At 49.6% G+C, this 22,158-nt stretch overlaps 1 protein-coding gene across 1 annotated transcript in view; it reads left to right on the forward strand.

The window, feature by feature from the left end:
• The window catches only part of NOL6 (nucleolar protein 6), a 915,540-nt gene that overhangs the window by 414,498 nt on the left and 478,884 nt on the right, over window positions 1-22,158 (forward strand). Inside the window, exon 18 of the mRNA XM_069626862.1 lies at window positions 7,972-8,126. Within this exon, the coding sequence (XP_069482963.1) occupies window positions 7,972-8,126 (155 nt within the window). The remainder of the gene's footprint in view (window positions 1-7,971; window positions 8,127-22,158) is intronic.

Consider the following 22,158-nt stretch of genomic DNA (forward strand, 5'->3'; position numbering starts at 1 on the left):
CTGCCTTAACATTTCGGTTTGCTGTAAGGTGATGTGTTCAGTGCAGATTCCCTCTGCGTTGATCTCAAGAGGGAATTATAAGTGCCACCCACAACAGATGAGCGAAGCATGGCAAGTAAAGCAAAAAGGCTTTACTTCTAAAATTCAGGTTAGGTTAAAAACAATTGCAAAAACTTTGGGTTGCCATAAATATTTTTGGACGGAAAGCAGCAAAAAAGGAAATCTTTCTTGCGTAATTCAACATTACAGCAACAAACCGCTCCAGGGCGAACTCTGGTCTAGTCTACTCATTCGGTTTGTTAGGCTGGGAGATTCTCCACCCGCCCAACAGGAGCTTCAGTCTCTCTAAGATAGCGGACCCTACCACTGTTCATTGGCTGGTTGTGCTGGCTACAACATCTCCACATTGTCAGTTTCATTGTCTTCTTGTTCAGCCTCTTACTAGCCGGCAGGCAAAGCCGGCCTGTGATGAAGGCACAGACTAAGATACTTTTACTCATCCTGTGTGCGCTTGCGCTCTTTCATCGGGATGGCGCATCTGTATCCTGTCTGTATCATCCTCCTCCTTGGGATCGGTCCTCGCCACCTACAGGATCCAACTGACCTGCCTCTTGTTGACCAACAATGCTGTATGCCTCCCAGTGCACTACTTAGGTAAGCCTTCGTCACTGCCCTGACCCATAAGATCATGCAATGATCATCCTTGCTCCTACTATTGCGTCTGAAACGCAATCCTGTCCTGCCAGTGGCTGCCGAAACCCACCTTTGATTTCTGCACAGCACTGCCACCATCATATTTGATCTGTCTATTTACCCTGGACCTTATCTCCGATGACCACATCTATTGATCTGGCCACCATCTCCTATGCACGGCTCCTCTGTCAATCGATGTACCTCTAACAACATGACTTTATATGCTCCTAACTTGTCATTTATGTAGCATGCTGCTGCTGATTGACGCTACCTTCAAACTATTGTACTTTATACCTTCTCTTTCCTTGCACTCTAGTATAGCGCTATACCTACAAAGTACCTGCTATAACCATGCCCTACCTCTTTGCACTACCACTCTTACTTGCCCGAATAACTCAGTTAGCCTCCGTCACCATGGGGTTTTGCCAAACAGACTGCATTTACCGTTACTTTGTCACTCATGTATCTGCTTGCTTGATGTAGCCCCTTTGTACTATGAGCGTGGCTTTGCCGGTTTATGATTTTTAAAATCCACATGTATGTTGTAGTCTGTATATGCACTTTGAAGAATGTGAATTCACACTTAATTTAAATAGTGCCCTGAAGCCTGAGGGTTTGGCGCGCACTGCTATAAATGTAAAAATAAATAAATTAGAATCATTTTAACTTCTAACTGTGAATGCAGTAGATTTTTATAAATATTTTACTTTTTAGAAGCCAATATATTTTTGGCACAGTTGCTTTTAAATTTGCTTCTGGTATGAAACAACTGAGGTTGGGTTTTGTAGAGATGATTAAACATTGAATTACCATTGTTTTAGGATTTCAAGGGGATTGGGTCCTCCGACGTATTCCATATCTATGACAGTAATCACCACAGCTGTGCTGCTTCAGAAAATCTTTCGGCTCCTGCGTCGATGACGTCGATACGCCGTCCTCGAGGACCTCCTCCGACGGCCGACGTCACCAGATGTTATAAGTAGGACGCACGACGCCCGTAGCCACATTTCCGTTTTTTCCGCGAACGTGTTTGCTTCGGAGATCACGGCGCAACCTCGACTCTTTGGAGTTTGTTCTTTTCGGTTCTTCGAACCTGTTAGTTTGTGAAGTATTGTAACGGGATGTCTTCCTCTTGTTCCACCCCGCGTCCGGGCTTCAAGAAGTGTGGGGACTGCGGGTCCAAGATGTCGGTGATTAACTTGCACGACGCCTGCCTCAGGTGCCTAGGGGAGGCCCACGACACGGATGACTGTGTTGACTGCCAGTCGCTTACGTCCAAGGCCTTGCGGGAACGTAAGAAGAAGCTGTCGGTCGGTAAGGTGTCCAAGCCCCAGAAGGTGAGGTCCACTGGGCTTTCGACAGACAATTCGAGGGGCGACTCTCCGCATCGTAATCGTAAGTCTAGAGGGTCTCGGTCCCGGAGTGGGTCCGGCCACTCCTCTGCCTCTTCGAGGCACTTCCGGAAGTGCCGTCATTGGTCGCGTTCCCCGTCCTCGTCCGAGGACTCTGCCCGTCGGCGGGTTTCTTGTACCACCAAGCGTTCCTGTCCGGAGGAATGGGCTTCCTTCGGGAAAAAAATGTTGCCGATTCTTGAATCGCAGGGCACCGGTCCGTCCGTGCCTCCGAGTGGGGTCGGCCGTGACCGTACTAAAGACACAGCTCGTACATCTTCGGGCTCGAGTGGTCGGCAGGATTCGCCGGAAAGGTCCCGCCCAGACAAGGGGAATCGTTCTAGCCATGCCCATTCCAGGTCCCGGTCCTCGACGCGCTAGAGCCCGTGTGCATCTGTGTCTTCGAAGAAGACATCTACGCCGGTGGCGCATAGGTCGTCGACGGACTCTCTCGAGGATCCGCCTCTGAGCAAGTCGTCGACGCCATCAGCGCCCAGGCTGTCGAAGGACACGCTCGGGGCTCCACCCTCGAGGCCCGTGTCGAAGCCGTTGATGCTGTCAGCGCCGCGCTCGATGTCGACGCCGTTTCGCTAGACGCCTTTCGAGGCTGTGGTGTCGGAGGTACCCTGTGGCACTGGGGAATCCCCTAGAAAGACTCTGGCCAAGGCAAAACATGTCTTTCTCCCGTATTCTTTGCCCCCTTTCCAGCCTATGGAGTATATTTCCGAGGTGGAAGAGGGTTCTGAAGATGGGTTGGTTCTGGACACAGTGCCAGATGAGATTCTTTCTGGTCATAGCCAGATTGAGGGATTACGTCAGTCACTGCATGACGCCAGTGACTGACGTAATCCCTCAATTACGCCAGTGGTCTGGACGCCTCTCCGGAGGTGGAGTTCTGTAGGCCTGAGCCTGGCACCCATGCTGAGTCATCGTACCGGCGCCTTATGTCAAGGGTCAAGGACTACTTCGGGTGGTCGGCACCCCAGTTGATTTTGTGCAGGATGACCTGACGGATATCCTCGACCAAGGTCCACCCACTGACCCGGTACTGTCATTCCATATGGCTCTGCAAAGAAGGGTGGCAGCAGCTTGGACTGGTCCGGAGAGTCTCCTGGCAGTGGGCAAGTCTTTGCTGCAAAAATACCACCCAGCCAGTAGTGACCCCTGCTACTTGACCACGCACCCCACTCCGGAGAGTTTGGTGGTGCAGGCGGCTACGGCCCCAGCAAAGCAGGCGTCGTATCCTACCATCCCTCCTGATGGGGACTACAAGCGTTTTGATGGCTGGGCAAAGAAAGTGTTTTCTTCAGGGAGTATGGCTCTTCAGGCGGCCAACTCCGTATGTGCCTTGTTACGTTTCACGCACACTCTATGGAACTGTATTTCGTTGGCGGCTGAACATATTCCCGAAGGGGACGAATGGGATGGTTTTCTTGCTATTATTCAGGATGGCAAGGATGCCACGTGTGAGTCTGTTCAGTCGGGTATGGACATGGCAGACTGTGTGAGCCGGTCCATGGCGGCGAGCATCGTAACACGCAGGTTTGCGTGGTTGAGGAAGTCGGGGTTGGCTCCTGATGTGCAAGCCAGGCTCCTCAACATGCCCTTTGATGGTGAACATCTTTTTGGCAGCAAGGCTGACAAGAGCCTTCAGAGGTTGCAGACCTCCAAAGCTGCAGCGAAGTCGTTGGGCGCTGCAGTCCGCCAACCTCCGCCTTTTCGTCCTAGGGGACATCAATGGAGAGGAGGTTCCTTTCATTATTACTCATCCTTTAGTAAAGCGAGAGGAGCAGCAAGTCAAAGGGGCAACCGTAGGAGTGCCAGAGGTGGAAAACAAGGTACTCGAGGTGCCAAGGCCGCGCAAGCAGTTGCCTTGTTGTACTCGGGCAACGCTGCAGCAGCTTCTGCTCAGTCATGAGGCCCATGCTTCGCCGGTTGGGGGAAGGCTGGCGCAGCATCTTGTAGAATGGCGTGCCATTACTTCAGATGTGTGGGTTCTGGAGATCATAGCCCGCGGCTACTGTCTTCCTTTCCGGCAGAGGCCTCGCGACAATCCACCAGGGAATCTCTCTTTGAAGAGTCCGAGCCGCTCCTTGCGCAGCAAATTCAATCCCTGCTGGAGAAAGGCGTCCCTGAAGAACTGGTGCCTGTAGCGGAGAGGAACAAGGGATGGTATTCCCCTTATTTTTTGATTTCCAAGAAAAACTGGGGGATTGAGGCCCATCATGGACTTGCGCGGTTTGAACAAACTCCTCAAGAAGGACACGTTCAAGATGGTTACTCTCTCTCAAGTCCTCCAGGCCCTTCAACTTCAGGACTGGTTGGTGTCTCTCGACCTCAAGGACGCTTATTTTCATGTGTCGATCCATCCCAAGCACAAGAAGTACCTCAGGTTCGTGGTTGGCGACTTGCATTTTCAGTTTCGGGTCCTGCCGTTCGGATTGACCTCCGCCCCGAGGGTTTTCACCAAGCTCATGGTGGTGGTGGCAGCGTATCTCAGGAAAGAGGGGATTCACGTCTACCCCTACCTGGACGATTGGTTGATCAGGACGCGCTATCCCGAGCAAGTCCTGGATCATCTGTCCGTCACCTGCCACTCCCTTCACAGGCTGGGCTTCTCCCTCAACTTAAAGAAGTCCCACTTGACGCCAACTCAACAGCTCCAGTACATCGGAGCAGTGCTCAACACGTTTCTGTGGCAGTGTTTTCCTCCCCAGGTGAGGGCTCATCACATTCAGCAGATGGTGCACAAGTTCCAACATTCCCAGAGTCTCCCTGCGTTCGAGTTCTTGAGATTGCTCGGCCTCATGGCATCCTGCATTCTTCTGTTGCCAGAGGCCAGGTTGCGGATGAGATCTTTGCAATGGACACTCAAGCTCCAGTGGTCTCAGTCCTCCGGCAGGATGTCGGACCCTGTTCAGGTGCCGTTGTCGGTTGCCCAGGAACGTCTGTGGTGGGGCGTCGAAGGCAATCTGATGAAGGGGGCTCCATTTTGGCTACCTTGGCCGGAGGGGACTATCTTGACGGACGCATCCCTCACGGGAGGGGGAGCTCATGCCGAGTTGACACTCAGCGGTCATTGGTCTCCGTCGGAGTCCAGACTCCATATCAATCTGTTGGAGCTGAGGGCCGTCAGGCTATCCCTGAAGGCTTTTCTGCCATCTGTGCGGGGGAAGAATGTCCTGATTCTGACGGACAATACAGTGGCCATGCACTACCTCAACAAAAAGGGGGGGGGGGGTGAAGGGTCTCTTCCCTCTTTGCAAAGAGGCGATGCTTCTCTGGTTCTGGGCCATCTAGCAGGAAATTTCAATCTCTGCATTTCATCTGGCCGGAGATGAAAACGAGGCAGCAGACGCTCTGAGCAGGCAGAGCACGGTCTCTCACGAGTGGGAGCTGGCTCAGGAGGTTCTCCTGGAGATCTTCACCCTTTGGGGGGCCCCACAAGTGGATATCTTCGCACTGCTGTATGCGTTTCCTCCAGTCCCTGTCATTCCGCAAGTGCCGCGGATGGTACGGAGGTTCAGTTCCCGAATGATCCTCATTGCTCCGGCATGGGCCAGGAGAGCGTGGTACCCGGACCTTCTCGACATGTCCATCTGCCCTCCACGCTGTCTTCCCTACTGAGACGATCTGCTCTCACGGGAGGGGGGTCGGGTTCTCCATCCAGAGGACAAGTCTCTCAACCTTCATGCTTGGTTTCTGAAAGGTTGAGGTACAAGGATTGGGACCTCCCTGAAGACGTGATGAAGGTGTTGCTTTTGGCCAGAAGGCCTGCAACAAAGTCCCTGTACCGTTGCCATTGGAGAAAGTTCTGCGAATGGTGCAGGTTAAAGAATGTGGATCCTTTTTCATGTGCCATTCCTGTGGTTCTGTCTTGTTTGCTTTTGTGAGCCCACTAGGGCCTGCAAGTGGGTACCGTTAAGGGTTACCTGGCGGCACTGTCCATGTTTATGCGCTCGTCTGACGAGTGTTCTTATTTTAAGATTCCTTTGATTTCTCAGTTTCTAAAAGGGCTAACTAATGTTTTCGCACCATCTCCTTTCCAGGTGCCCTGTTGGGATTTGAACTTAGTTCTGAAATTCCTAATGGGTGCTCCATTTGAGCCATTACATTCATGTCCTTTAGACTGTTGACCTTTAAAACTATTTTTGGTTGCGGTTACTTCCGCTCGCAGAGTGAGTGAGTTGCAGGCACTATCCGCCAAATCACCTTTCACGGTGTTCCATAAGGACAGGGTTGTCCTTCGGGTCCGTCCTTCTTTTCTTCCGAAGGTTGTGTCGGATTTTCATTTGAGCTAGAATGTCATTCTTCCGGTGTACTAGCCTCCTCCACATCCTGGTAAGGAAGAGGAGAGGCTCCATAGGTTGGATCCTAGGAGAGCTTTAAGTTGCACCATCTCACGCATGTCCCAGGTCAGAGCGGACGATCAGCTCTTTGTAGGATGCGCTGGAAGGCGTTTGGGTCAAGCTGTTACTAAGCAGACCTTGTCCAGATGGATTATCTTGACAATCTCGGAATGCTACTGTCTGGCTGGTAAGGACCCTCCAGTAGGCCTATGGGCCCATTCTACTAGGGGCGTGGCTGCCTCTACTGCTCTGCAGAGGGGTGTTCCCATTCGGAACATCTGTGAAGCAGCCACATGGGCCTCTGTCCATACTTTTGTAAAACACTAATCCCTGGATTCTATCCATGGGCAAGATTTGGCCTTTGGCAAGGTGGTCCTCTATTCTGCAATTTAATTGGGCATTCTAAAATTCTAAATTCGTTTCCCACCTCAATATGTTGGTACTGTTTTGGGAGTCTGTCATAGATGTGGAATACGTCAGAGGACACAATCCCCGCGAAGAACAAGTTACTTTCTTACCTGGTAACGTTCTTTCGATGGGATGTTCCTCCGACGTATTCCACATCGCACCCTCCCAGCCAGCCCCTCTACAGAATTTCTTATGCTGTATCTTACGTTTCCGCAAGGCTTTCTGTAGTCACACTGGCAGAAGATTGGTGCCACACGTTCTGGGAATAAATTACAACTGAGGCTACGGGCATCGTGCGTCCTACTTATAACATCCGGTGACATCGGCTCGACGGAGGCCCTTGAGGACAGCGCATCAACGTCATCGATGCAGGACACAGACGTCGAAACATTTTCCGAAGCAGCACAGCTGTGGTGATTACCTGTCATAGATGTGGAATACGTCGACGGAACATCCCATCGAAAGAACGTTACCAGGTAAAGTAACTTGTTCTTCTGTTAACAAACAATTACTTTTTGTCCTGGGCTGGTCGATAATTCCGGATAATTACCTGCAGGCTAACATCTGGTCCGCGGTCGAAATTATTCAGAATAGATCCTTAACCACATCTGTTGGATAACAGTCTGGATTTTACAGCTGTGTTGCATCTTTCTTCTGGGATTATTGAACTGATCTGTAGATCTATTTGGGCTTTTCTCTGATTCGCCCGTGTTCGATTGTCGCTAAATCCACACATGTGGGATTTTAGAGACATGCAGACTCCCTACTGACACTGTCCTGCTTATTTCAATGGACCATTCTACTCCCCAAAAAACTCTCCTAAAGTGACTTTGAGGGTAAGTACCTGCACATGGACTTTATTCATGTATTGAGTTTGGGTCCTTTAGGTTTTAGGCCAAGAACCAGAATTTTAGTATGTACCTGTGAATTGTAATGTGTTTTTAAGGTCACGCCATTTTATCCTGTTGAAGGGAAATGCATTGATAACTGTTTCTAAAATGCATCTGGATTTTCTTGGTAGCCTCTTGCAGTGTTTTGGCATTTGGCCCTAGAGAATATACAAAAGTGGAATTCTCTCTTAACCATATTTTACATTGCATTTATATTACCTGTGACTCTTGATTCTGCAGTAATTTGTCACATGGAGGGAAGCGGAAAATGGCCACAGGACAAAGAAGCCATTAAACGTGTCAAAGCTGCTTTCCATATCCGATTAGGAGAGTTATTGAAGGAGCAGCATCGGCTTATATGCAGAGCCACAGCCACCCACACAGATGTGTACAAGGTATGACTGTCATTCATAAATGTTTCCAGTGTTACTATGCTCCATGCGTGTGATCTAGGAAGTATTATGCATTGCACACTAAAGGTTATACTCATCCAGTTAACAGAACTATAGTATTCAGTGATTGAAAGCTTCATTATGGAATTGTAGGCGTGTTGTTCTAATTTTATACTTGGTCTACAGTCCTGTTATTGGTCATAGTTTTGAAGAAGCAGCATTGGCTATTTATCTTCACACCTCGCATCTAACTTGTTCTGCACTATAAAAATGTCATAAGAATTTGGTGGTAGAACCACAAACCGTATGACATTACATGGAGATTCAAACAGTTTTTGAACAAACACACTTGTGATGAACTCCAATATGGACTAGGGCATTATTGGTAACACAACTTAGAATTCTCTTCTGCAATTTACTTGACTGTCCGGAGCGGTAAAATAATAGTCAAGACTCTTGGCAACATTATTCATTAGTTAGTTGGGAGACGGTGCCTCTCCTTGAGGGGCACCTTGTACAGTACTGTTGTGCATTATGTTTGCTATCGCAAGCAAAAAGTGGAGTGGGTTTGGAGCAATGTCAGTGGGAGCCAGCAGTTTTGGTTCTCTAGATAGCGGGATTACTCTGTGGGACTGCCCTAACTAAAAAGCTGTCGGGTTTCAACAGACTAATATTTTAAAGGAGTGTGGGAGCCCCTCTACTGAGAACGAACATGGTTCAAATACCCTGTTCTATGTAATTTCTTCCATTCAGGAGGGCCTACAAACACGTTTTAGCTCACTGCACACTTCACATAGGAGAAATATCCATTTGCAGATCAGTCTTTGTCCAACCCACAAGGGCACAAAAATGCTAGGCAAATCTCCTCAGAACAATAGTACCATCAGCAACCCCAGAAATGTGTTTCGGCCTAGTCGGGCCTCGTCAGTGAGGTAACGCTGAGCCCCTCTAAGAATAAGTGAGGAAGGGGTCCACCATGGGTTATAACGTCTCATGGATCTATTTCTAGTGGGAATTCTGGTGTCCCCATGTTCTCTAATCAAAATAGCCGCAGGGATATAGCACCCATCAGCTTCTTCACTCAACTACAGTCACAAGGATAGGCACAGCAGGCAACTTTTTTCCCACTCCTCCTTTTCATTAGGATACAGGTCCCAACATGCACTTTGTAAACTAGCCAAGAGGCTAGTGATTCACCTACTTCTTCCTGGACTGGGGGGTTGGTGCCAGGGTGCATGGTGCCCGTCCCACTCTCAGTAAAGGATAGGGTGCCCTTTCTACCAGGAAACACCGTCCTCTCCTTCAGGTGGCTAAGTAGGTCCAACTCCTGGCACTCTGTTTCAGTCTTAGCCTCAGCTATTGGGCTTGCCTTTCCAGATCACTGGAACCTCAAAGACCCTTATCAAAGCAGGTCTAAGATCTATTCTTGCTTCCTCTGTTCCCTGGCTTGTGCCCTTCTTAGATGTTGGTGGCTTTCGTGGGACTGCTGTATCTGTGTACTATGGCCTATATTTTGTTCTCTTAGCCATCTGGTTCCCATCCATGCACACTGCAATCTTCGTAGCAGTCCCCCGGTTGAGACCCTAGCACTTAAAAGTTCTGTAAGATTGGTCCTATGGGGGGGGGAGGGCACCAGGGGGCGTGCTGATGGTATAAGCCTAAGCAACCTGCTCTGTTCCACCGGGTCAAAAAGTGACTTGGCCCCCTACTTTTGACACCCCCATGAAGGTTGCTTGTGGCGCATACCCTGTCTGGGTACATTTGTGCAATATCTTCAGAACATTGCCCCGCAGGGAGATGTGATATCTGCTGGTGAAGGTCGCCCGGAGAAACGAATGTCGACCCTGATGCAGCTATCCTAATTCGCAGTTGCAGTTCTGTACTTTGGGCCGAGGTGCGCTCTGGGGCCTACAACCCAGGGCCTGGAATCTGCACCCAGTGCATTGAGCACTTACTGGAACTGACTGGATGACAGTTGCAGTTCAGCGACCAGTGGATGGCGAAAAGACAGCCAGAAGCTCCAGGGCAGCGCACTGGGACCCTGACGCGGTAAGCTGCTCCCGCAGCGAATAAGCCCTGGGTAGGCAGTGTGCAGAAGCAGTGGCCTGTGTCACAGGTATGCTTGTTCCTCTGGGGTCTGATGTAGTGACTGCCAGCACCCTAGAAGACCACAAGATGGTGAAGGCCTGGAGCCCTTGGCTTAGACCCTGTTAGGGGGCCTAGGGAAGCAGGTTGCCTCCCTGTGCTGGGTTCACCGAGGGGACAGCAGAAGAAGCCTCTCGCTGGAGTCGGCCTTTCAAGAGCTTTGGTTGGTCTTCCTTAAGGTGTGCGACCCTGGACGGGTCCTCAGCAGGAAAGGGAGTATTCCGTGTGCTCCTGGGCTCCGGCGAGGGCAGACTGTCCTTCTGTGGGGGAATCTAAAGTTTTGAGGAGGCCTCCCAGAGCTTGGCTGGTGCCTGCTTTTTGCTCATGGAGCCCCCTTCAACTCTGGGTATTCCGGATTGGGCATTGGAGCGGTTGCTGCTTCAAGCCCAACAGGGTGCTGTAGAGGTGAGCTGTCCTGCCATTGAGGGATCTAGTCCCATAGCGGACAGCGCTCCGCAGTTACTGCCTCCCAGCATTGACCAATTTTGAGCTACTCAGGTGGTTGGATGTGTCACTTGAAGCTGCGTGCCTTTGCCAGCAGAGTTTGCCTAGGGGATTCCAGGAGGGAGTTGGTCTACTTGCAAGGTGCCCCCTGAGCCCCGTTCGCTGCAACCCAACTGGAGCTGGTGGGGAACTCGCCTTGAGATGTACCCAAGGTGCAATCCGTGACTTTCACCCAACTGAGCACCTGGGCGCCTGGAATCACCCAAAGACGGTGTGAGTGATCCACTTGTACTGAGGTCCAACATCTCTCCCCAGAACATAATAGTGGTGGGGTGCCGAGGAATACCTTGCCCTAATGGAGAGAGGTTTGCTCCTTTCTTCAGCCCATCCTCCTCTGCTTGTGTTTCTGTTGTTCAGGCCCATCGGAACTGTCTCTCTTCGCTTCGCTTATGGGGCTTTCTAGTATAATGTGGAGCTAGTGCCTTGAATCACGCTTGGTCTTGCCTGTCTGATGTTCCCTATGCCCCTGTCCCTCTTCACCATAAGGAGCTGTGCAGGCCCAAGGTCGGTCCGGTCCCGGCCCTTGATAGCTTCTACCCTAAGTGACTGGAAATCCTCTCTTCAGAGGTTTCCCTTTGCTAGCTCCAGCCAACCCTGACCAGCTCAAGATTCAGAACATTTGATCATATTGGAGTCGTCCACAGACGCAATGTCAACAAACAAGGTTAGTGACCTTAAAAAAACGAGTTGATAAAATCGCTGATGGTCTGTTGAATCTGGAAACTAATCGACCCTCTCTTGACACAGTGGGGGTTCAAATTGATATGCGGTTGTCAGAACTTGAAAGAAGGGAGGCCAAAATGACACTCAGGATGGATGACTTTGAAAACCACGATAGGAGAAACAATCTTCAGTTCTTCGGGTTCCAGGATAAAGAGGGTAAAATTGAAAGAGACATTGAGGTCCATCCATGATGTGGTCAAGCTCCCCCCCCTCCTCACTCAATGGCTGAAAGAGAAGGGAGTCTCTTATTGCTGGGGATTCCCCTTTTTTATTTCTTTTCAATATGAGGGCCATAAATATGAGCTGATCACTGAGGATGGCATCCACAGGGTCAAGAGAGAACTTATGGATCCGCCGATGACGAAGCTCCGGTGGATGAAGGGTCTCACATTGATGGATTCCAAAAGGTGAAGGGTAGCCAACGCTGCCGTGTCCCTGGGACAAGGAAGTTCAAAAAGCTCAACGCCCCCAAGGGGAGATTCCTGGTATGTTAGAATCTATTACTGTTAGCTAACTCAACACACTGGTGGCCTCTATTTTTTTCTTTCTGTTACCATGTTTTTTTCTGTAGTGGTTTGATGGGGTGTCCATGAGGGTTACAATTTGTGATTGTCAAGTTGGGGGCGGCTGGACTTCCCAGACTCTGCGAAGCTAAGACCAGAGTTCTTACGGTTTATCTGGGCGAGGGGCTAGAGGAGGGGGTGTGATTCTTACAGTAGGTCTGGTTGGTGGAGGGGTGGTCCGGGCTTTCCTGGTAGTTCACTTCTAGGCCTGTGATGTTAACTGGGCTAGCCAAGATGCCTTGGGTGGAGGGTGGGGGAGAAGGTAAAGTTTGGGATGTTTGGCAAATGTTCACTGGTTGGTAGGGGTTCTTCACCGTTACTGAAAATGGGTATGGGTAAGTGTAAAGGTTGGTATGCACGGGAGTCTGTGTTCTGTAAGTGGTCAGAAATGTGAGGCAGACAACTTTGTGAAGGTTATTCAAAAGATGAAATTTTATCAACTCATAAGGTTGGTTAAATGCCTCATTATCCCAACCCTGACAAGGATTTCCCTGCCTATCAACATCAACTAAAGGAAACCACTAACAAAAGGCATCCGACCCTCATACTTATACATATAACAATCTTAACAAGACAACATTTGACACTGCCAATATAAGAGAAATAAAAGTTATTTCTGGTGCTTGTGAATCCGCTTAGAATCACATACTGTGCATATAGTCTGACATCTAGTAGTAACTCATAGTATTGCACCTTTTTTTGCGCCTTTTTTTGCACCTTTTTTTTGAAGTTTGAAAATGGATGTCGACATGGGTGTGATTGTAATACTATACTTAACGTGACTTGTACCTAAAATTCTTCACATGTCAAGGTCTCCGCCAGATTGTTTTTCTTTGCTTTTCTCGTTGGCATGCTTAATGCGTAGCTCGTCTACCAAGTTTATATTGCTACTTGTTCATTTGGAGACCCATCGCCAGATTTTCAACGGCCGTTTGACTTTTAACAACCTTCTCGATGGCTGATCCTGACCTTACAGTAGGGAGAGTGGGTACACGTTCTACTAACTATTCTATTGAGAATGCCTTTTCTTTGCTCTTCCTCCTCTTCCTTCTTTCGTCTGGCTGCTTTTTCCTTCCACTATGGAGCAACCTCCTTTTACATTTTCCCCTTTGTGTAACAGCAAATTCCCTTGGAAGGACATTCAAGTGTGTAATCAGTGCCTCCCTCGTGACCACAATGAACGGCGTTGCAAGTCCTGTAAGCTCTTGTAGCCTAAGACCCTTAAGGACCGGCACACCAAGGGGTGGACAGCCTACGCCATGACGCCTCGGATGAGGGTCTGTAGCCATCTACTGCTCCGGATGGGAGCCCATAGATTCTTCTAAGACACACATTCCCATAAAACCAAGCACACAACCCCTCAGCTTTGTTTGACAGATCCGTCTAAGAAGACAATGATGATCGCAAGCCTGTCGAAAACTTCGGTGGGGCCTACTGGACCTAGTCAGGACGCGCTGAGCCCCCACCATTTCTGCCAACGCAAGGCCCTGATACTTCACCTGGAATGTACATCTCTGGAAAAATCTCTTTCAAAGCTTCGAGAGAAGCTTTCCAAGGCCCACTCGCATGACTACCGCCTTAAAAAGGCCTGCCCCTTTACCTGAGGGATATTCCCAAGCCCCCCCACCTGCTTTATCTCAGTCCCTACAGCAGGATCCTACTCTAGCTACCCCATCTTTGCCTCCCATTGATGAATCATCATTCTGGACCATGGAACATTTTTAGGCCTGCATGGACAAAATGTCTGAATTTATAGACGTTTCTGCTAAATTTGATGAAATTTTGAAATCACCACCCGATAAGGAATGCAAGAAACGTTATGCTTTTGGGAAACTTATTACCACCGTTGCTGCTTTCAGCCCTCGTATAGCCAATAACACTACTCTTCTGGCTAGTTATAGCGATGTACAGTGGGGCATGGGGCAAGAAGGCCTGCAAAACGTCCCAGAGCCTGCTCCAGCTGCGCGTCTGTGAGTGAAGGGCGTCTGGTGATTCAGAATATATTAAAAAATACACTTGATTTGGCGGAGGCAGCAGGTCGGGTAGTAGTGGAATGGATCCTCCTATAAACACCATGCATGGCTCAAAAACTCAGGCTTTAAGCAATACAGCCATCTGTGATCAATAAACCTGTGGAAGACACTGCACTGGTCGGGAAAGCGGTTGACGAGCCCCTTCAGACGACTAAAAAAGACCACAAGGTGGTGAAGTCACTGAATCAAATCGTAGCAAAACCTTTTGTCCAACGTGGAGTCTTCAACACCCGCTGATCCTTTCGTGGGCAAACCTTTTTCCGCTCCTTAAATCTACAAGATAGGAGGTCTCCGCCCATGTTTCACCAGTAAGGGGGCGATTAACATCTTTTAACCACGCATGAGGGGGCATCAACTCGGATCAGTGGGTCCTCAAAACAGTCAGTGGCAGTTATTGCATAGAATTCCTGCAACCACCTTGATACCACCTGCCGAAAAAGCAGGAGGCTGCCGCGGAACATCTACTCTTGTTGCTAGAAGGAAGTCCAGACTCTGCTGCAGAAGGGAGCAATTGAGATCATCCCAGATCTTCAGGTAAACAAGGGTATTTATTCAATGGTATTATTCAAAAGGATCTAACCATGCTCCCTGTTTAAGATCTGCGTTCTGCAAACAAATATGCCAAACCTCAAAAGTACCGGATGACAACTCTACAGGAAGTAATCCACTACTACAACAAGGAATTTACATGGCCACCTTGGATATGAAAGATGCATGCTTTCATATTTCAATGTTACCAGCGCACAGAAAGTACCTCGGGTTCAAGATGAAGGACATTCGCAATCATTTCAAGGTACTCCCCTTCGGCACTGCCTCTGCTCCAAGGGTGTTTGCAAAGGTACTAGAAGTGGCGGCGGCTTATCTGCGCAGGCAGTCCCTTCCAGTGTACCCTTATCTCAACGCGTGGCTCATAACCGGAGACTCGTACCAGACGTGTCGGGGAAAACACGCAAAAGACAGTAGATCTTCTTTTCAATCTGGGTGTCTCAATCAACAAGAAGTTCAGTCTGTTCCCCAGTCAAGTCAAAGAGTTTCTACTGGCACTAATTCAGACCTTCAATGAGAGGGTCTAAAACATGTTGTTCCAGATCCCTCAGTATGTAGCTACGTATTCACGGTACAAAAGCCATGTTGCATTGGGGATGATGGCATCCTGCATCTCCCTAGCGCCACACGCCCTTCTGCGCATGCGTCCTATGCAGGAATGACTCTCGAGCCAATGTTCCCAAGCAAGCCGTCAGTTGGACGATCTAGTGGTTGTCTGGACAGTGCTCGTTCACTCTCTGCAGTGGTGGTCCAAGGAGAACCTTCTGAAGGGAAAATCCCTCAACCCCTGTGCAGTGTAAGCCACTCTCACCACGGACGTATCCCTGTCAGGATAGGCAGCACACCTCCTACAACAGACAGCGAACGGTATGCAATCCCAATCAGTAGCTACCAATCCCATTAATCTGCTTGAACTACTTGCTGTGTTCAAAGCCCTGAAAGTCTTCCAGACATGACTTCAGGGGAAGACCATTCTGGTCCTTGGGGACAGCACCATGGCCATGTATTAAACGGGGGGGGGGGGGTACTCGCTGTCCAAACTTGTCAAAAAACATTTGTAAATGGGTACTCAAACAGGACATGTTCCTCATATTACAACCTGTTCCAGGGCAACACAATCTCCTGGCAGGCACACTCAGCGGAGACTTGCAACTACCCAAAGATCACGAGCAGCAATTGCAAGAACACATTCTACATCTTTGCAGAATGGGGTCATCCAGACATAGACCTGTTCACAACTCTTCAGAATGCACAATGCCCAGATTAAGCCTCCAGGTACCCACAGATAGTCTAAAGGGAACTGCCTCTGGATGACATGGTCAGAGAAATGTCCCTACATTTTTCCTCCAGTTCCCCTATTCAACAGAATACTTTACAAGGTTCATTCAGGAACCAGCCACTCTGATCCTTTTGGCACCAATGTGGGCTCGACAACCATGGTTTCATCTCATGAGAATGTCAGTCTCTGCCCCCTAAAAACTGCCTTTGCCAATACAACATGCTGTCACAAGACCAAGGGCAGACACTACACACGTTCCCTCAAACTCGCAGCTTGGCCCCTGAATGCATAGTTTGGGCCCCTCCAACTACCTCAAAGATGTATGGACATACTTAAAGAAGAGCATCCTGCCCTGGGAAGTCTTCTGAAGCCTTGCAGAACCATCATGTAGGCTGACCAGCTTTGGCACTCTGAAGATCCTCCGCTTATAAAACAAGAAGTATTGTTCTAAGTTGCAGCTTTCCACCATGAAGAGGTGCCTTGAAGGATCAGTTGACTAGGTCACCCCTAAGCCTGGCTTTCCTGACCATTTAGTGGCATAAAGAGAAAAAGATAGATCAATACAAGCTTTCAAAATATTTGCTTGCCATTGTAATGATTCTTGTCACATTGAATGTAAGAATGTATGTGTGACTTTGGGTATAAGCATATAATGTATATTGAAAGTGGCTCCACTTCTCTATATGTATTTTTGTATGTTTTTAGTTCTTTCGCTAGTTTTTCACTTTGTTATGCACCGTAGATGTTTTGTATATGAAAAATACAGTATAGATTGAGAGGGGAAAAAAGCCAAAAAAATGTATATGCTTTGAAATAATACTGCATTATTTCACAAGCTAAATAATTAAAAGCTACGCGAGATTAGTTTTGTTGCTCCTCTACATTTCAATTTATGAACAGTTGGTACAGAGTAGTGCCTGTAAAAACAAAAAGCCTGACAGTGAATGTCTGTAAATATCCAATTGTATGTGGCAGGACGCCACCCCCTGTTTCAAATTGCAGGACCAGTTTCTGTTTCTGCCGCTATGATCACTGTTTCTTTGGAGTGGCCATTGCTGATCACTCTAGAGGTTTTCGCTGGCGTCGTGGTCCTTTCTTCAGTCCAATAGATGTGTCCAGCAGTCTAGGGCCAAGAACCAATCCATCAGAACTCAAAATCCCGAACAAGCCGGACCCAAAAACCTGATGTTGAAAGTGATCTCTGCACCGGAGCACCTTTTCAACAGAACCAAGGTACGGGAAAAGGGTGCCCAGCGATTTCAGGAACTTCTATGGTCGTCCCTGAGTGAATGGGAGTACAGTGGAGAGTGATGTGACGAATTCTAGGATGTCGTCACTGCTTCTGAAGGGGGAGCCGCTTCTCATGAGACCAGGGTGGTGAGGCCGCTACCCGATAGTCCGTCTGGAGGTGGTACTCAGCGGTTGGATCACATGGGAGGGGAAACACCCTCTGAGACCAGTGATGACCATATCCAGAGAACACAGTATTTCCGTCCATCCCCTGACCCTGCACCCCTTCCCTAACAAAACCCCACCTCCTTCACCTCTTCCCTCTCCACCCCTACGCTCATATACCATGTATTTGTGTAGCCCAGCAAAAGCAGAGAGTTCTGAGACAAGGAAGATCTCTAGTGAGTTACATCATCATGTCTCATTCAGTAGTTGTACCAGGAGGTGGCTCGTCACAGTACAGAATACTTACCAGAACCACTTTGTGCATTCAAGTGGTTCTAAAGAGCTGATTCGAAGAAGCTGAATTAAAGGTAAAGAAGGACTTGACGATTTGTCACGCCCTTGTGCGGTAGCACCTCGAGCGTTCCAAGTGCCAGATGAAATTACCAATAAACGATCTCAGACCCAAATAACCGTACAGGCTAAAAGGATACGGCAAAATACTACTTTATTATCAGCTCAATAAAGTAGGGAAAACTGTCGAATAAACACATTGCAGCTCACTCACTCTCAAAATACATTTCTGTTACACAAAATCTTTATACCTCAATATACGTCAGCTATGACATCATCCTATGTGGTAAATAGTAAAACCTATTGAAAGGAGGGATTGGTTCGGGGAACATATATACCTATACTTCGTTTAGGTGTTAGTAACACAATTGGCTGCCCCTTATCTGGTAGGCACGCATTGAATAGCAGAATAACAGCAGTGGATGGGCTTCTACTACAATGTGTATGTTCCATCGTTTCATGATTGGTTGGCATTCTCTCCCAACGTTGGACATTCGGCTATTTAGCAGCACGTAAACAAAACAAAACCCATGTGTGGGAAATGTCAGACCACTGCCCACTTGGCCAATTAGCCTACCATCTCTCATCAGTTCTCCAGCATGGGGTCTGGCATGGATTCACATGCTCATGAATATTCCCCATCAGGCCCGGAATCCTTGGGAAAAGAAAAACAGTTTCACTTTCACTTGCAAACAGTTTTTCTCCTCTAAACCAGTCACTGTACTCGGTCATACTGGCCCCAACCAATGACTGCCCTCCCCTAAGCCCCTCCTCTGGCAGCCATCCTAGATTTTTACAGCACATTCAAGTGTTGGGAGTCCTCGAAGAAAGTCCTATTTTCGTCAAACAGAGCCCATGTGCTCTTTCTCTCCATCAGCCGACAAGCGGGGATCCGTTTGTCAGTAAATTGCAGCGCCTTCATCGAAGTTTCCAGAAGGCCTTGTGGATAATGCAGAGGGTCTTGAACTTGATCCTTGCGGCCAATGAAGATATTTAAGGGCTGTAGAGATACGATCCCTGGGCTTGAGACCAAGGACAAGTCTTGCAGTCCTGTTCGGGATGAGTTGTACGGGGCGGAGAGTAGAAGCAGGCAGATTTAGAAGAGGCTGTTGCAATAGTCCAGCCTAGAGAGAACCGGAGCATCTGGGGGAAGGCGAGGAAATGAATAATACCTCTCAGCAGGTACAGTTGTTAGTTTGACTTCTTGGAGACATCAGCGATATGAGGAGAAAAGGAGAGTGTGGAGTCAAAGATGATCCCAAGGTCTTTAGCCTCACGGGTGAGAGCAGGAAGAGGGCCAAGAGAGGCCGGCCAGAGAGTGACGGGAAAGGAAGGGAAAGGAAGGTGCAGGAGTGCCGATGAGAAGGATCTCAGTCTTACTGGCATTAAGGCAGAGATCACTGGCGGCACACCACTCCTGGATTGCAGACAGTCTGAGATGAGAGAGGGAGAAGATGTGGCTGATGGGTGCCTGAAAACGAGCGTACCACTTTAGGTGCTTACCAAATCTGAGGATGGCTACCAGAGAGGTGCTTAGGAAGCGGGTGGTGATTGGCTGGGCTCAGTATGACCCAGAGTACAATGATTGGTTTAGAGGAGAAATACAGTTTGTAAGTGAAACAATTTTTTCTTTGACCGAGGATTCCCGGCCTGACGGGGAATATTCATGAGCATGTGAATCCATGCCAGACCCATGCTGGAGGAGAATAGATACAGGTAATTAACTTACTTGTTCCTTAGGCCCAAAGCCAGGGCTTCTTCTTTGTAGTTGACCTTGCTGACTGTTCTTTTCCTCTGGACTTTTAAGGGAGTGAAGGGATCTTCATCTGGAGCTTAATTGAATAGGCCTTGTTCTCCAGTCTTGCACCACGTGTGAGGAGACCATGATTTTGTCCATTCTGACCTTTTATTTAGTGCTATTTGATTTCATTATGCTGGGTGCTATTACTCCTCTTGGCCCCTGGAGACTTGGTTGCTTTGCCTTGCTTATGCTTTCTGCATCTTTGTTTGTTCAATACTTGGTACTTGGAAATGTTCACTCTTTTACCTAATATAAGAGAAATATGTTGTGCGTATGTAGCTTATCCTCTTCGACTCCTCTTGTTGCTTCCTCTTTTTTCTTGATGTGACAACCTTGATCCCAAGCCAAACAGCTATTCTTTATTCTTCCCATAAAGCCATTTTCCAGCGCCTGTCAGCTTCTCAGCCTCGATCTCCCCTTCAGGCGTCTTGCTTATAGAGTCAGCATCCATCTTTACCAGTGTTCTCCAGCATGGGGTTGGCATGGATTCACATGCTCATGAATATTCCCCGTTGTCAGGCCGGGAATCCTCGGTATAGAAAAAATCAGTATCAGTTTCGTTTCTGATCCGTCTTTCTTAGTAGTAACCAGTCACTGGTCTCTTGGTCATACTGCCCCCAGCCAATGACTGCCCTCTCCCTAAGCCCCGCCTCTGGCAGCCATCCTCAGATTTTTACCGCACGTTGAAGTGTTGGGAGTCCTCGTGCTGGAGCTCTCGAGCTTTCGCTGCGTTTTCGCACTTTTTCAGGAGATTTTTCTCATTTTTCGGTTAAATTGATCCTCAAGCTCCACCGTTTCTACATCCGATCAACGGGGACCCGTTTTGGAGTTTTCTACACCCCTCAAGGGTGAAGATTTCGTCGAGTTACGCTTTTGGAGGATTCGAGACGTTCCGAGGCCTACCCCGGACATGGCCCAGGAGAAAGGAAGCTCGACACCCGGGAAGCTGTTCAGGACCTGCCCTGGATGCCAGCTTCAGAATGTGTTCAAGGAGGGCGAGCATTCGTTATGCCTCTACTCTCTCCATGAGGACAAGACGCATGTGGAGAAGGACTGTGCGTTTTGTGGGAACATGTCGGAGCGGACCATGAAGGATCGCCAACTTGTTGGAAGGGAAGAGCCCGTCAGGCGAGAAGAAGAAAAAGAAGTCTGAGTGGTCTTCTAAGTCCTGTAAAAGGTTGCCACCGCGACGGGGGCCCAAGAAAAGGCCAAGCACCGCGATTCAGTGGGGACCGGGAGCGCCGAACGGTCGGGCTCCTTGGCTGCCAGGCAGGGCGCATCCTCCCCGGCGCCATCAACCACGAGCCAACGCTCTGGCTCGGGTAAGAGGAAGTCCGAGAACCTGGCGAATTTTCTGGAGAGGCCCGGTCGATCTCGAAGATTCCGGCACAGGGGGAGCGAGGCTCGGACCCTCCCCCCAAGGTGAAGGCCCCAGGCGTACACAAGGTGACGATGGCCTTAATTCACCCTGCTAAGACCTCGATTGAGGATGTTGCAGCGGCTCTGGCTCAGCCTGTGGAGGCTACGCCTGTGGAGGCTACGCCAGTGGAGGCGACCTCAGGATCCAGAGTCTCCCTGCCACCGTGGAGGGAGTCGTCTTTCAGGCCCATTGAGAAGACCCCCACGAAGTCCCCGTTGGAAAAGGAGGGGGAGGGGCAGGTGGCCATCGTGGATACGGACACGACCACTGAAGAAGAGCTCATCGAAGTAGTGGAGGAGGCCCAGCCAATCGGGAGGGATCCCGACGAGGGCGACGACGAGAGCGACGGTGTCGCCGACGAGGTTCCTCAATAGCCCTCGCGCCCATCGTTTCCGGTGCCGCAGGACACTTCGGCGGCCATTTTGTCAGCGATTCAGTCCTTATGCTCGGAGATGAGGACAAGGTTGTCCCTCCCCCCGGCAGAGGTACCGGAGCCAGGACCTTCGGAAAGTCCACCGCATAAGAGGAGGACGCATCCTCCGCCACCTCTCCCACCTCTGCGGCCTGCTCCGCCTTCCCCCCCGGTCTACTACCCACGGGGATGATAAAGGCACGGACACGGCTACGACAGGTACAGATGACGACGGAGGCGACGACGGGACGTGTCCCCCGTCGCCCCCTGCTCGGGCGTCCCCGCCCGACGAGATTGGATCCTTCCATGCCATGATTTCCAGGGCATCCGAGCTCTTCCAGATCTGTCCAGAAGAGAAGAAGGCGCGATGCTAAAGGGAAGACAGTCCTCGCCGTACCACTTCTTGATGACATCTGGGATGAGGGGCTCGCCCTCCTCAAGAACCCTGCCATGGCGCCTGCAAAGAGGGACCGGTACGAGAAGAAGTACTGGGTCCTTGGCGCAGCCCCCTTGTGCCTTTGGGGGCAACCTACCCCGGATTCGGTCGTCTCGGCGGCAAAGAAGATAGCTGGGGGGGCATCAGCCTCGACATCAACTTCCCCACCGGAACGGCGAGGGCAGGAAGCTGGACACGATGGGACGACAGGTCATCTCATCCGCAGCGACGACTATCAAGGAGGCAAACGCCCTGGCTATCGTAGCCTGCTACGACGGGGAGTTGTGGTTCAAAATCGCCCCTCTATTGGACTTCCTTCCTGATGCCAAAAGGGCCGAGGCCCTTGAAATCTTGCAGGAAGGTGAGATTGCTTCGGACCACGCCATCACGGTGGCAACAGACATCGCCGACACCGGTTTCCGTCAGT

Source organism: Ambystoma mexicanum, chromosome 6p (assembly GCF_040938575.1).
Source record: "Ambystoma mexicanum isolate Mex_15411 chromosome 6p, UKY_AmexF1_1, whole genome shotgun sequence".
NCBI classification, from domain to species: Eukaryota; Metazoa; Chordata; class Amphibia; order Caudata; family Ambystomatidae; genus Ambystoma; species Ambystoma mexicanum.